General features: G+C 43.5%; 1 protein-coding gene across 1 annotated transcript; it reads left to right on the top strand.

The window, feature by feature from the left end:
- The first annotated feature begins 334 nt into the window (after positions 1-334).
- Positions 335-3,057, top strand: LOC144139428 (uncharacterized). The gene is made up of 3 exons (XM_077671761.1): positions 335-633; positions 1,456-1,574; positions 2,915-3,057. Exons 1-3 carry the CDS (start codon positions 388-390, stop codon positions 2,922-2,924), a joined length of 375 nt encoding a protein of 124 aa, XP_077527887.1. The 5' UTR covers positions 335-387; the 3' UTR covers positions 2,925-3,057.
- The last annotated feature ends 13,609 nt before the right edge of the window (positions 3,058-16,666 follow it).

The raw sequence follows: 16,666 nt of genomic DNA, 5'->3' as shown, positions 1-16,666 counted from the left end.
AATACATTTCGAGTACACTACAGGCGCTGCTTCAGTTGCTGAATTGTAAGATTCACGTAAAGCATATCTGAAGTGCCGGATAAAATACATCTCAAATGAATAAACGTACTGAGAATTTATCCTTGATGTTTACTTATAATAAAAGAAACTGAGGGAGATACTCTCACTTACTGCGCTGTCTAAAGCAGACATAACTCTGTGTATTAGAGAGAAACTCGACGTACAAATATGTAAGCGGCGGTGTTACAACGCAATCGGCAAAGAAAAAACATCGAATTCAACGAGTATATATACGTACGAAAACACTTGCACTCTGCCAGCGTTGTTACGACGGTATCGCTGTGGAGGCTTGGAAAATTTTCTTTTTCTGAAAAACATTCGCCTCAGATGGACAACCCTGGCTATGCTTGGGAGGGCGAGCAGCTCGGCGCCTCTCACAGCCGCTCACTACCTCCTCCTCTGTGCCCGGCACCTGCGGCGGGAGCTGAGCGGCGCACCCCGCCTTCACGTTTTGTCTGCCTTCGCTGCGTTTCTTTTTCCTGTCCTGTTTCGTACTCTTCAACGCGCGGTCGTCGGGTGGACGCAGTCTCTGCTTGGACGGCGCGTTGCAGCGGCGTTGGCCGTCTAGCCAAGGTAAGCACGGTATACCGGCTATTTGCGCGTACGGTGTCGCATTACAATTAATTGACGTATGTTTGCCTTGCAATCGAGGAGTGCTGATGCCCTTTATAAAATTTGCACGTGGTTGTTAAGCTTACCTCCACCTGCGAGCAAGATTTCCTACCGTAACTACGCCGTGCAAGGGAATGTACTCACAAATCAACGACAGCAAGAAGACGTAAAAAAATGAATTTTAGTGCTTTCCTTTTTGCGCCTAATTTTTAGCTCGGGCCTTGCTGAGTGGACGGGGGACTGTTGCTACGAGTTTCCTTGTAGATCGAGTACTCATTGAGGACTAACACTTGCATTAAACACATAACCGCTAGGAACGTTTTTAGCACAGCCTGTTCACAGAAAGTCCGCCGTCCATGTTTACGCGCTTGAGAAATTTGCGAAGTGTATCCAGGGACGCAGCTTTCTTTTGTTTTCTGTTCGCAGCAGCCGCTCACAGCTGCGCATGTTGACAGCAGCCGCCGTTCGGGGAAGGAACCCAGTTTGTGGCATACATGCATCCGATTAATGCGCATGCCCGGGCGATACGCCGAGAAGCCGGGTAGCCTTCGCGATTTTTGTCGGTCGCATGTCGCCATTCTGTCAACTAAAGCCATGAAGGAGTTTATGCCGTCTGTTTCGAAGTGACCAAAAGTGTTAAAAGCGACCCACGTAATCTTTGGTGCATGTGGCAGTAGCGAAGGTGCTTCATGCCCAGGGACTGCAAATTATTTGTCCATCTAAGACAAACTGTATGAGAGTAGCCGCTTATTCACACGAGTTTCTGTTCCTACCGCCACCCAGAACCAAGAACCAGCAAAGGAAGGAAGGAGAAGGAATGCGGGTGGGGAGGGGGACTTCGAGGCAGGCAACCAGTTCCCTGCGCGAGACCCCTCGGTTCCCGGAACGGGTCCCCCGGGCGGGTTCGTCTCTTTTTGTTCCTTGGATTGCTCCCCCCAAAACTTCGCGAAACTTCAGGACGTTGGCCCCTTCCTCTTTTGTGTTTCCTTGCAACTTTTTCCCTCCTTGCTGTATTCATTTCGTAGCGCATTCACGAACACGTGTGCGCGTTCCGAGAGGCCCTTCGGCCGCTCGTGGTCGAGTGACAGACACGCGGAACCCGACGCGCTAACGCTGGACCACGCCACCGGAGAATTTCAGAAATGTGCCCAAAGGCACAGAAAACAGCATGGGCAGCTTGGCGGTTGTGTGTGTTTAGAAGCCTATTTATGAAGCAACTATTTTTACTTGATGGTCCCTGAAGCTAACAGGTGTTTATCTTTTTTGTATGGTAAAGACGCGAGCATTTACAATTATTTTCCACGTTGCTCCCTAATTAAATGATGACGTTGTCTGTGTACAGCAAAACATATAAAATTACCTGCCGGTGATGTGCGGCGAAGAGAAAAAAAATTACACGTGTGTGCAAGCACAAATACACGTTTTCTGGCGTTGCTTTTTTTAATTGGTTCGGTTAGGTGCCTACGATATAAGAGCTTGTTATTTTAAGGACAGCGTGAAATTTTTCTTGTTTTTTGAAATAACCTTACTTTGCCGTTCCTTTGAAAGCATTGTTGAGTGCACACGCCAATCTAATGACATTTATGCAAGCTTTCTACTGCAATCCTGCCCATGCATTTTTAAATTGTTTCGCTGCGCACTATTTTTTTAGAACCTAATCTCCGAAGAAGGTGACGCCGAAATATGGAACACATAACAATAATTGTAGTTAATAAGATTACTGCCTATCTTATTTGATTAGCGTCCTGGGAGGTCACAGACCAGTTTTGTCCAAGTTAGTTGGAAAACTAGAATTGCCACCGTTTCAAGTTAACTCAAGCGCCTAAGAAAGAGAAGTAGTAGCATAACTTTAAGAACTCTGTTGCATGTTTGGTAACGTTGTTATCTTAGCTCTGTCTTTTTTTTTCCTAATTTTCGCTAATTTTTATCCCTAGACAATTTCCAAACATAAGCCTCCCGCCCCTCACCCCCCCTTCCCGCCACCATTCTTTCTTAAAAATGGTATTGAAGATCCGATGCCGCATGACAATATAAACTATGCTTACTATTACATAAATTGTCTTACGTCCTTCAAAGGGGCATTGTTTTCACGGCGTTTTTTTTTTCTCGCAAGGGGAAACTAAAAAATCCTTGCTCGCAAGGGACGTTGGCACATCTAGAGAAAAGGCCTGATTGATTTGACATTTATTTGCCTCTAAAAAAAGTGTTTCACTAATATTTTCCCATTTTCTTTTCACTGCAGCTGCTGGTGAAATTTCCCGCGTGGAGAATCTGAAGTACGAAGACTGATGCACAATGCTTCATCTGCGCTGGCTACCGAGGTGGCTGAAAGGCAGTAATGGCGAAATTGGCCACTCGACTGAGATGTACAATAAACAACTTTCAAACTGCTAATTTATGCGCATACATGCTGTTCTTTTCAGTCATTAGCTGGCCCGCATTCCGAGCATGGCCGGTTTACATTTTCACAATGGAGCATATTTTTAGCCTAGTGCCTATTAAACTTTTTGAAACCACAATATGATAGTTTCTAGTTGAAAGTTAACAATTCCACCTAAGACACGTTGCCATGGTATCTCTCAATGTATTTAGGTTTTATTTAGTATACACTAGTAACACATTTTGAGTATATTTGCAGCAGTATTTTCTGTGCATTTAAAATGCATTACTAATACATTTTGCAGGTATTTAAAATTGCATTTTCTGGGCATTTTTAATGCATTTAAAATGCACTAAATATATATTTTTCATGCACTGCTTACGTATTTTTGAGGTGCATTTTAAATACATTGTAAATGTATTCGAAATGCAGTTGGAATGCGGACAAAATAATGCAGAATAAATACAAAGAGAATACATGTATTAAATGCATTCAAAATACATTAAAAATACGGCATCTTTTCGCTAAGGGATGCACAAAAATATTGCGTGATTAGTTTGAGCAATATTATCTTATACAATAAAACTTACTTTCAAGCCTGGTGTATAAAAGTTTGCGATAGCAGGGCTTACAATGCGGAATCGCTGGAAAACGCAAACAGTAAAAGCCAGAGAAAAAAATGCGAGACAAGAGAACCTTCTACAAAAGCAGTCGTTCAGAGCAACACTTATCTCAAAGCACTAAAGCAAATAGGAATTGAGCAGGGTTGCTGCTCGTCGTCTATCCCTGGCGGCCACGCCACGCCAGGACAAGCTCGACATGAACCTTGGCCGGAGCAGCTGCAGCGAACAGCGAGGATTACCATTTGATCAGCCATCGAAAGGAGGAGCCTGTGACTGACCATTGCCACATGCCCTACACTTTGAGAGTGTCCGCTTTAAACGTTTAGTTCTATCCCCGGCGAAGGCACGTGCGTTGAAGTATCCCTTTCAAGATTTCAAGACTGGGCGAGGAGTTCAAAGAGCGCTTGGAAACTCGTTAAGGAAGGTATGCTTCACCTGTAGGTACGCAAAATTCCCCCGGGAGCTAACAGGCTTCAAAGTTTGTGATTGGGTATTGCAAAGTTTTGTGCGCCAAAAATAGCTGTGGGCTGTGAGGCGCACCGCAGGGGAGCGTTCCAAAAGGATTTCGACGGCCTGGGTTATTTAAAGTACACCGCAATCTCGACACACGGGTGTATTCACTATCCGTATATGTCAGGAAAGGAGCCCTCCCGGCCGGTATTGAATCCGCGTCTTTGAGCTTAACAGCAAAGCGCCTTATCCACTCAGAAGCTGCCGTGGACTAAAATATTTTCTCCGCACGAAAATCCGCAATTGCAATATTGTTAGAACAATAATGCCCATGAGCTTGTTAGCGAGCATAGGGTTGGCACAGACACGTGGTGATAACCGAGAAAACAAGAGGAAACTAATGCAAGAAAAGGACACACAGAAGCGCTTTTAAATCAGCTGTGGTTCTCTTTTCCGCTTTGTTTTGTGTGTTTGCGTAGGATGTGTTTGTCCTATCTTGTACACATAGCCTACAAATTTAACGCTGCAGAATGCGGACAACTGATTTTGAAATTACACCACGAATACGCCTTTGATGCAGCAAGCACCGCAACAAAGTTCTAAACACTTAAAAGACAGGGAATAGAAGAGGCCTTCATAGAAATTTTAACCACATATATATAAGCCATGTATGTGAGGAATATTTCTGCACAAACAAACCGAAAATTCTCTTTAAGGAGGGGTGCGCGACAGCGACATAGCAGTTCGCCAGAATTGTGAACGGTATGTGTGGGCCGAATATTTATTAAGCTTCCCTCGTACAATGCCGAATTACGGATAAACTGAATATACTTGAGCGACTTGTGGTTTGTGGACGATATTATTTTGATCAGGGATTCTGGAGAGCACCTATAAAATTGATTAATAAACTACGGTGAGAAAGGTGGGCTGTGGAACTAGAACTAAATATGAATAGTTCTAAAGTAATGTCCAATAGGAATGGTGAAAGTGCCCTGTTTATTGTAGTTAACTAGGCGCTGGAATAACTACCTTGAACAGATAAACAGTACTTATCCAAACGGCCAGAAAAATATCCGGTTCCGGTGCAGAATTGGGAAGAGTTAAGCGGCACTCAGCAAGCACATCGAAATAACGAAAAGTAACCCGCCTCCATCACTCAAAAAAAGGATATACAAGCAACGCATCCAGCGGGTTATGATTTGTGAAGCGGAACCTGCGCCTTACGAAACTAGTGGATAGTAAATTTAGTTCCGTTCAGCAGTCCACGGAAAGAGTAATGATGCGAGTAAGTGTTAGCGAAAGAAGAATAGCTTGCTGGATCACATAACAAATTAGAGTAGCAGATATTGTTCAAATAAAAAAAGCCGCCCGCATCTTCCCACGGGGGCAACTCGAGTAAATGCGTCGCATCTACTCGAGTCAAGCAAAGCGTCACGTCAAGCGTAAGCCATGCAAAGACGCCCTTGACTGAATTCCGAACGCGCGCTCCGCCGCTTATATACGTTGAGGGGACTGCGTAAGCCGGTCCCAGTCGACGACGTTGGCGTACTTGTAAAGCGGCGTGAGCTCTAGGTGTTTGAGCCAACCGCGGATGTTGCTTGGCCGGAGAACGGCACACCGGCTATATGCGCAGCGGGCCCGAAGGAGAGGAAACCGCGGAAGAGAGAGTACTGCACATGCGCCGGCCCAAGCGCGTCTGCCGCGGCTATGACGCAACACAATCCAACACAATCCACTTTAATCCAATCCAATCCAATCCAATCCAATCCAATCCAAGCCAAGCCAAGCCAAGCCAAGCCAAGCCAAGCCAAGCCAATCCAATCCAACCCAATCCAATCGAATCCAATCCAATGCCCATCGCGAGAGAGTGTTCGAATCCAATCCAATGCCCCTCGCGAGAGATGTGTTCGCTTTCGCCTCGACTCGACGCGCATGCGCAGTGAGCGTGCGGACTACGGACGCCAACGCGGGTGACATCGTGAGTTACTGAAATGCTCTGCATTTAAAAAAACGAATGGACTTTGGATGGTAATGTATAACAGTTAATGATAACCGGTGGACTACCAGGTTACCACAGGGCATACCGATTGGCGGGCCTCGAATAAGGGGAAGGCCAATAACGCGATGAAGGGACGAGATAGAAATTTCGAACGCAAAGGATGGACTCGGGCAGCGCTGGAAAAAAGCGGTTGGAGGTCAATGCAAAATGCAATTGCCCTGCAGTAAACCCCAATGGGCTGCTACCGCTGATGATTCCACATATGTTAGCCCAAACAAAGACATAGATGGTGCTAGCAAATTTTTATTTGCCCTATTGTAACCCATTGTGATTAGGCGCATTAAGCGGATCCTTCAGTCAGGTTAAAAAAGCAGTAAAAAAGGAGATGCAGGCACCAAGGTCTGGGAGGGGTTGTTGGAAGAAGAAATAAGGGGAGAGACGTGGCGAGTCCGGGAGGTAGGTCGAAGCAGCGTGTTGAAGAAGCTCTTGGGTGGGCATGAATGCCCAGGAGCACATAACGAATAGCCACTTCCGGTTTCCTTGGGCCACTTCGAGAAGGACCGCAGACCTGTAGCAGCGTTGTCCAGGCGCTGGTGTTGCGCAAAGAATGACCGCATCCCGTTGCTCGACAGCAGCTTTACCGAACAGTGCCCTTGCTCCGTCTTATCTCTACAGCCAAGGATATTGAATAATGAGTTGAATTAACGACTTTTCTGAAGTTCTTTTGTGATTGGGGCTTTTTATATAAATACTTCGCTAATTTTTACTTATTGCCTTTGATTTCTTCATTTTGAACTTGCGTTGCTGTCGGAAAATACATTTATTGTACAACCATCGCCAAATCATCCCGAATCTTCTCCACTAATTTGGCCAATCCTCGTCATGAACAGAATACCCTCCTCTACAATATGCGTTCACGGTAGCATTCTCTTATTAAATTACAGATAGTTGTGGAGTGACTATTTGTGGTGGAAGGCGAGCACTTAGCTGTATATATGGATATAAAAAATGATGGCGGTCGGAAAAGTAGTTCTAATATATCTTGTCTTAGACTTTTAGTTCTAATATATCGTTACTATGGTCTTATTTTGTGCATTGATGTCAGTTTCATTCCACTTAAGCTCTTTTTCAACGTGCAACCATTGGTGCTGCTTACGCCGCCATGGAATTGCAGTCAATTTTAGCGCTTGCATATTTTTATTTTGTTGGCTCACTTCTCATTTGCCGTCGTGCATTAATTCCTGATCCAGCCGCCATCGTACTGCTTTCGCTATTTATGAAACATCTACAAGTACAGACAGTTCGATTGTTATGTCGAGGACTGTGTGTTAGCAGCATTGATATAACGCTTGTGCACAGGTCACAACTTTATTCAGCTATTCCTTAAAATACCTTGCGCGCGCAACTGTTACGTCGAGCCCATCTGTTGGCCTGCAGTCACACTCGCAGCCATTGTCTTCTGTTTAGTGGAATTTAAAAAGGGTTTCAGGCGATTTACCCTTCTGTATGCAGAAACATGGTTAGAAATGGCATTTCGCTTCAAATAAGTTGCGCTTGGAGTTGCTTCACTATTTTCAACGCCTTTTTGGAGGCCGTAGAAAGACATGAAACTAGGTATTTCTGTGGGTGCCTCAAGTATCTGTCTTTCTTCCAGCATTCCATTGCATCAAGTAAGCGAGTGTCAAAAAGCCATGGGTGCGACTCTTCAGCCCCAACCCATCTTACAAAATGTAAATAGCTTTCCTGACCACCCTTAATCCTAGACGACGACCCGGACAACCCATCCCAGCCACAATATCTTCAAATCAGCATGCAGTCCACCGGGCGGTGCTCTTGCATGTCTATGTGATGGGAGCTAATAAAGATGTATCAATCGAATCTCAAAAATATTTATGGGCTTGAATAAAAATCAGTAGTTCTGCTTAGGCTGGTAATAATTGTATGACCGCTTTTAACGATGATAGAAATGATGATTCTCAGACTAGGTATATGCTACGACCTTGAAGCATTTACTCCTACAGGCACAGCGCAAAAAGCGCGACACATCAGAACAAAGGCGAAGACGAGTAATTAAAAAAAAAAAAGAGCCCGGTCAAGATTTCCCAGTTTCTTACGAATCCTCGGGGTCATGTTTGAGCAGCACGCTGCTCACGTAGCAGCAGCCGCCGGGTCACTCATAAGGTCCCTGAGTCTAAAAACAGCCGCTTCGCACATAATTATTTTGTGTGGACCATAGAGTGTTGTTGGATCAGTTCGTGTGCCTCAATTGATGCAAACGCGGACGTTCTCTCTCTAGGTCCAAAATAGGGCGTCAACGGCATTGCGAAAAAGGTGCTTTGAAAATAATAACCAGGGGAAAGAGAATCCGAATTAACTGAGTTTAAAAGAAAATACGGGAAATTTCCGACGTGATATGAATGGCACCCAGTGAGTGAAGAATGCGAAACTAGGCCGGGTTCTAATACCATGGGAGCTGGATGACTCTGGCTGACTAAACCTCAACCTAGGGGATGTCTTTTGGTTTTCCGATTATAAACACAGGTACCGGTGCTCTCAAGAATACATGAGTAATTTCGGCATGCTCTAGCGCAAGTAGCAATAAACAAAGAAACATGTAGGTTTTCTAAAGATAAGGGAAAAACGCATCCGCGTAAGAAATAAATGGCACGTTTGAAATGCCGCAGAAATGCTCCAGGCGCTCACGAAAAGAATAGCGCGTTCGAAATGCCACAGAAAGGCTCTTGCCACAGAAAAAGTTACGAGTTCGAAATGATGCAAAACAGCACCATCATACAAAATTGAAGCAAGCGCACAAAGAACAGGACTCCCGCTCGTGCAGTTCCGGGCAGGGGGTGCGTGAGCCTGCGAAGGCGGGAAATTTGAAATGCAGGAGTGACCGGGTAACGCCGCTGCAGCCCATTATGGCGGATCACTGCTCTGCATTTCCGACGGCATTCCCATTGACTGGAATGGCTTTTATTTTGAATTATCTGACACGCTGACGGTGTCTACCTTCCTTTAGGTTGGTCCAGTACGGGCTATATTATGCCTCCATTAGAAAAGCGCTTGCCACAGCGGGAACTTCTTCATTGAAATGGGACCAGCACCGGCTATATTATGCCGTCATTAAAAAAGCGCATGCCACAGCGGAAAATTCCTCATTAAGGATGGGCCAGCATGGGCTAAATTATGCCTTCATTAGAAAAGCGCATGCAAAAGTTGGAACTTACATTGGGCGCGGCATACTGGGCAGCACAATTCTTGAAACTGTGCGTGAGCAATAAACGTGAAACCGGAATGTAAGAGTGCAGATGGGGAAAGACGTCAGCGTGCTAAGGATTACAATCCACGGTTTCTGGAGTGTATTTAACCCTTTTAGTAAAAACTATACAAACAGTAAATGAGTAAAAAGAAAAAAAAAGATTTTCGTACCTAATATTTACTTAACCGTTTACTTGCCAATGTTCCAAATTGAAACACAAAAAACCTGATTTTGTATTCCATCTCAATGTATCGAATTTCCATATTTTTGTTTTCGCATACTCACTTAGGTTTGTTGAAAAAATCGCAATTTTAATTTTTGTTAGCAGCCGATTTCAAGGCCAGTAATAAATGTTTATAAAAAGGCATATTTCGTGTTTCTTTACCACCACATGATTGTTGGGACATTTTGCTGGAAAATGTAATGTTGCAATGTTCAAAGCAGAACTGAAATATCGGCAGATAGTTGGCGATTACTCGGCGAGTAATATAAAAAATTATAAAGACACTCTAGCTTTCTGTTTCGTGAGTTTTGTGCGAATGTTCTTTTCTTGGAACATTGGCGTTTCATAGCGCCAGAAACACGGAGACCGACCATCGCACTTAGCGTCAACGTCTAAAAATATTGCTTGGCGTCACTTTTTCTTCTGGTTTTCACGTGTTGGTGGCGCCTTTTAGTTAACACGTGCAGAGGCTTGAATGCTAGCATTTCCGCCTTTACGTGGCATTATTTTGGGATTCTGTGGCACGTTGAAGAAGCGCCATAGCCGCCTCCGTCCTCTTGAATGTAAGTGGAGAGCGACTTTATAACTAGTGTTCTTTTGGGCTATAACATTTCTGTACAACAAAATTAGCGTTTATAGGTTATGGCACAACTCTTCTGACTTTGGATTCTGCAGTTAAACTTTTGTTCAGCCTTTCTGACGAGGAGCGAGCAGATGCCAATTGCCGCCTGGTGAAGATGTCAACATTACTAAAGAGGAGCACGTCCAGGAAAACGACCTTTCTGAAGTTTTTTCCGGGTGTGCAGAATTTGCGGGTGTGCAGAATATTTGCGGGTGTGCAGTAGTTATGCAGTGCAGCGATGAAGACGTGTCGCCTACTGATTGTTTGATTCCCGAGTCACGACGGAAAAAGCCAGCGCGAGGGCAACTGACTCTAGAAAAAGGCCGCAAATCTTCAGCTGTGACCGGGAAAACCAAACCCAAACAGCCGTCGTTTGGAGCACACTGAACGACCATGTCACGTTCGATAAACGACTGTCCAGCCAGAACCCTCAGCTGCTCGTACAGACATTTCCTGAGCTTGCGAACATGAGCCCAATTGAGTTGTTCTGCAAAATAATTTCTCCGGGATACCTTGGTTTACTGGCTGACATTACTGCAATGTACGCAACCCAAAAGGGGGCAGAGGTACCAGGTACCTCGTTCCAGCAACGCAGGAGAGGTGGGTGTGTGCAGTGTAAAAAAAACTAACCAGAACCAAGAGTTGCACAACCTGCTGCACAGTAAGTGCTTTCCATCATACCACTGTGTTTAAAATACTGACTGACCTAGAGCGAGGATGATTTTTCTAGATACTTTTTTCACTCTTTACACTCTTCGGAGTCATTTTAGGAAGATAAAGACTTGTCTTGGGTTACTAAGAGCAAGAATTTCCACTTTCAAGCGAATCAAATTTGTACCAAAGAACTTTTGCATTTTGTGTATTGGATACGCGAATGTTCCAAAAATAGAACATTTCCGAAAACGTGATTAGTCATTGTAACTATGGTTGTATTTTTTTTCACGGGTAATTGATAAGCCAAATACAAATTATCAACTCCAATGTCATCTTTTTTATTGTTGTTCATAGTCCGGCGTTTAAAGGATTAAGCATTTTTCCTGCTACCTATGACAAGGCTTTCTAAACAGAGGCAGTAGCTCTCCTGCACGCAACCAATTTTTTTTTTCTGGGTAGCATGAACTCAGGCTGCTTAAACACACATTTGCGTTGTTTCTTGCCATTTGGGGGCTTGAAAACGCTGCCAAATATTAACATGAGGCAGCTGACATAAGAACAGACTTTATATGTGATAGCATCTCACAATCTCTACTCTATCCCGCAACTGCACATGTTCGGTGGTGTGCCGATAACATGAGCAGTGGCACGTTGCAAGCATCTTCTCTGGCATAAAGAGAACCGAGGGCCAGCAAATACCACTCACTGGATAGTGCCTAGTCAGTGGAAACACAATTTCAAGCTCAGCGATAATATGGCACACACGGAGGACGCCATCATTTAAATCTGTTTGAATATTCTGGAGCATATCCCGTTGCCGGTTAGTGCACTGACGGCACCAACCGTTCCCGCCCCTTTTCTTTAAAGCTTCAATTGCACAGCTTTGGAAGGATTTTGCGCTATTGGTCTGGCTTAGAATACCCACCTTCATTTGGGATTTAGGTTGAATTTGAAAAAAACAGCGTCAATTTTGTGAAACGCGGGAGCGAAATGGAGCATCCGTTCTCCCAATTTTCGTGCCTCGCTTTATTTATTGCTTACGACAAATAGAAATTTATTTGAAGTCCTTGAAAATCTTGCATTTATTACTTTCGCAACATTCGAGGGTCCTATCCGCAAAACATCATAAGCAAGAACACAAAAATAAGTGTAAAGCACTGGACCGGACATCATGAGGGAACGACAAGCCAAGAGCCTTATTGCCTTTGGCCAACACATGTTCGCATCGGGCACCCACCAGCCCAGCACCGATAGACGGTAATAAAACAACATCCGCAAGGGAAGCAGCGGACGTATCGAGTGCCGTGCAATCATTTCGTGCCCGGTAAACAAGGCAGGGCCTGCAGGTAGATAATGATCGGAGGGGTATTTCGTGGGCTCCACACTTAACACCCGTAACTTCTGAAGCGAATGTCTGGAGCAGTGTTCTGGCAATCGGAAACGGTGGCCCTTGCGTGCTCCACCGCACACCCCCATCGAGCTCTACACTTTGCTGCTAGGTAGCTTCTTTTGGAAGGCTCCAAAGCGGAAGTCAACAAAATAGGCTCTGAAGAAAGTTATTCGTTTACACTCGAGTGTTAGGGGACCGATCTGACGGCCGTTTTTCCTCACGGCTGATAAACCTTTGGCATGGTCTGATAACATCGCGACTTGCTGAAAAAAAGGTCCTATGCTTTCTGGCGGTTATTCCGATCGCAACTAAACAAACATTGAAGCAAATATACACCCCAGCTTCTTAAATTACTCCGGTGCACGTGTGCTTAATTATTGTCTCTGTTGATTGCCTTGTAGATATATTTTTTCCGTGATTAAAAAAATTTGCGAATACCCAGATGTTTTCTATCTTCGCCCGGCCCAAATCCATGGAAAATACAATAACATACGTTATGCCTGTATCTGCTTGTGTGTGCGTGCTTGTTTTCGTGTTGTTTTATTAGCTCATTTAATTCTATTGAAACATTTTCTAGATGCTATACTTCTGATTACTCCTTCTTTATTGAAAAAGTTGTGTGAGCTTGATAGGTTGAGCTGCTTGCTAGGTTTTGATTCACCGGATTTATACGATGATCTGGCATTGCGCCTTTCAATATCATTACGGTGCAAGGGAGAAATACAAATTCACGAGTGCCACAGGATGTCGTTGCAGAACCCGAAGCCTAATTTCAATATTTCTTACCGAACCGTCTGCATAGTGCTACTTGCTTTTCAAAGGAGAATCCGCACTTGAAAACTTCGTTGAAGCGTGAACGTTTGTAAGATAAAATAAAAAGCCCACACGAATATTGGAAGACCTGAAGGATTGAAAACGATTGCGTTATCAAGAGATTACGTTTTGCACTATTTTTATTTTAGAATTACTCAATGATAGAAGTCCCATTTCAATTATAAGCACATTATTGCGAAGTGGAAAGGCTCACACGTTCTAGGCAAAAGACGTAGCATTTTCCTGGGAGGGTTATGTAATAGAAAGGCGGTGGGGCAGAGTCTTAACCTTCCATGCTTCGGCTACGTTGCAATTGCGCATATAGATTTTAGAAGTGCATTACGGAGATGCTCCTAAGCAGCAGATGGTGGCAACTTCTCTTCCAGAAGAAAAATTAGCACCTGCTTTGGACACATTCTTCGACTCCTTAGGCACGTATCAACTCCCGTGGAGCATAACTTAAATACAAAATTAAGAACAAAGTACGACTAATTACAAAAAAAAAACCTTCATTGCCTTTACCTTGAATATTTCTTTATTTACTTTAACATATCAAATATTACCTGCTTTTACGCAGATGCATAATAAGATCTGCATTTACTTGCCTTTAGGTGCCAGAGTAATAAATATCAGCATGCTCTTTAGATGCCCATTCAGAATATGTAGCGGAACAACCATACAGACATTCTTTTTGAAGTGTGCACCACATCGATTGCGCGACTTGTTTGGTCGCTTGGATCGGCATTTGTGAAGAAATGGTGCATAGTGCATTCTTCAATGCTATTATTGTCGCTATGTTTAGCACTCATTGAGGGAAAACATCCTTAATTCCGCTCACACTCCAACACGCCTTTGGGCAGCTGGTGTATCATACGATGTTCTGTGCCCTAACAAAAGAACAAGCCCTGCCTTACGGTGCGATGCAGAACATTATTTAAACACGATGAAATGCCGTTCGCCCAAACTGAACCAAATAATATCAAACCACTCTTATCTCTAAAACCAATGATTTGAATAACTACACGAGCATATTTTACGCAAAGAAACACTGCTCTTTAAAAGAAATTGAGGGCTCTTCCACCCTGTCAAAAAAGATGAGCACTGGAGCTGTGTGCTAACCAAGAACTGCACGACGCCAAACCCGTTAGTTTATATACTGCGAATTAAAATTTATAATAGTTGATGGTATTAACGAAACTTGCAAGGAATATAGTTTCATTTCAGCCGACAAACATGGCAACGTCCTTTTCCCTATCGTGGAAGCATATTAACGGAAATGCGCCCACAATTATACATTATTTGCAAATATACAGTGATATTTGTGTTTATTACATACACGTGACACTTACTGTACTGTTATATTTCAGAGGTTCAGTTTATTGGCTTTTGCTTCCGGATAGTTTTAATAAAACCAAAGTTACAGCGGCTTCTCTAACGTTACTCCCTCCAGACATTCCCCCGCAATCCCAACGATTAGCAGGAGCGAGAAATCCTTGAGGCGTACTTTATCAAAAAATAGAAACAGGTGAGGGTTGCAGCACCGAACATTTTTTTGCCCTTTCAATTAGCGATACTAAAATACTGGGAAGGGAACCAGGAGGTAATTTGTTACGTTTAGTTTAATTGAGATAAAAATAGTTCTTTCCTTAAAGAACTTGAGTTGGATGTGGCGCCTGTCCTGCGTTGCTGGCTTGTACTTGTGTCAATGCTTTTTTGGGTTTTTGGGCATGTAAATATTTTTCACTCACGTCCATTATTAACCCGATTCAAATTTTTGCTGTTACTCCCCCTGCAGACGGCCACGCATTCAGAGCAGGAAGATATTCTTGAACGTCTACCACTTCAAAGCGAACTAATTATTTATGCAAACTAAACGAGACACGGCGTACTGATAAAGTTTTCTCAGTTCCCAATTTTCATAGAATATTTTCCCAAAGATACCTTTCGATTGGTAGCCACAGAGAAGTCGAAAAAAATTCGAGACTCAATTTTTGAAATGGATGCGACGGCTAGACGAACACGCATTGACCTCCGCTGGAGCGTATCTATATGCAGCTTAGCTGTAAGATGAATTAACAACTTTTTACACCGCCTAAGCGCTCTTGGAAAATGGCGAATCAGGCTGCCCTCACCTCTAGATTGAGTGGTTTGGTAATATACGACAGTTTATTAGGATCAGGTGAACTAAAATTCTAGAGCCTCCCTTACAATTGCAGCGGTTTTCCAGTGGCAATGGCGTTGTGCACTTGAACTCAAGGACGCAGGTTCGTTTCAAACCGCGGTGCTAGCTCTTCTGATGGAGGTAACCAACAAAAACACCCACGTGACAAGATTTATGCACACGTGCCAATTTCCCTTGTGGTAAAAATAATTAAAAAAAAACCACTGCGGAAGATCGGGCCAGCGACGCCGAACGCAAGCGTCAATGGCGGACCGGCCCTGCAGCACGCATATTGATGGTGGTCTTGCGAAGCGCCAGGAACGTCATTTCGAAGAACCTTGTTATAATCCCCAGTCAAAACTGTCCGCCTCCTCATTTCTCGGCATAAGGTGCTCGTAAATTGACACATAATTGCGTAAATGTGACGCAATATTTTTCGATTTGACGGCCCACAATATGGCCATTTCACTTTGAGTGGATTGTAAATTTATCTATTTCGAGATATTAGTTAGCACAAGAGTGAAATTTTCTCTCGGACATAAGCAACCAAGCTAATACTGGCCCCCTGCCATCCAAAGCTTTAGAGGTTTCAGCCTTAATGCACGAGGAATTTCTTCAAATTCAAGGTTTTTGCTTTATCAATAATTTCTTATTAATGCGTTAATTATAAGTGCGTTGTTAATAATTTTTTCAACAAGGTTCAAGGAGTTGGGGGAGATAACAGTTTTCTTCCGCATACGTTTCATGTACGTGGTGGCAAGATGGAACAGCATTGATTACATACCATTCCCTCGCCTGGGATAATTTTCTGTATGTTTCCATGTATATATCTTGTATTCTACAAAACGTTCAGGTTGATGCCAACACTGTATACGTTCGGTTTTTATGTCAACTTATCCGGGTTTGGCTTCACGAAATCTGTTCAATTCTTGCAATCGTAAGCCGAGTCCGGCGTCTATATACAAAATAACTAGTAGATTACTCTAACTTATCTATTAAAAATATATATTTAGATCAATCAACTCTTCCTCATCAAGATAGTTCATCTCTTTTGTTGGCTTTCTGAAATTGGCCAGGTGAGTAACGGTAATGGTGTTAATCACGGTAAAACGCGACGACGTAGCTATACACTTGCTTTCTCTGCTGTTGCTTTCTTATACCCCCGCTCCCCGTCCTCAACAACATCGTGTAATGGCCAGTATGAAGCCTGTATTCAAATCATTCATCTCCAGTTGTCACTATTGCACGAAGGCAAGGTTTTTAAGGCCTTTTTAGTAGATAAACTTTCATGCATTGAAGCTTGTCTGAAAAACAAAGTGGTACAATAAAAGAGAAATGATAAGAGAAATTGAAATATCTAAGTTTCAACCGGCGAATTAGCTTCCCGGCGTTTGGGGCTCGAAATCTTGAAGTAGCC

This window comes from Haemaphysalis longicornis, unplaced genomic scaffold (assembly GCF_048455015.1).
Source record: "Haemaphysalis longicornis isolate Haplotype H1 unplaced genomic scaffold, Haemaphysalis longicornis Haplotype H1 scaffold_5, whole genome shotgun sequence".
In the NCBI taxonomy this organism is placed as follows: Eukaryota; Metazoa; Arthropoda; class Arachnida; order Ixodida; family Ixodidae; genus Haemaphysalis; species Haemaphysalis longicornis.
The sequence above is the reverse complement of the archived record's forward strand: the minus strand, read 5'-3'. Positions and strand labels throughout refer to the sequence as shown.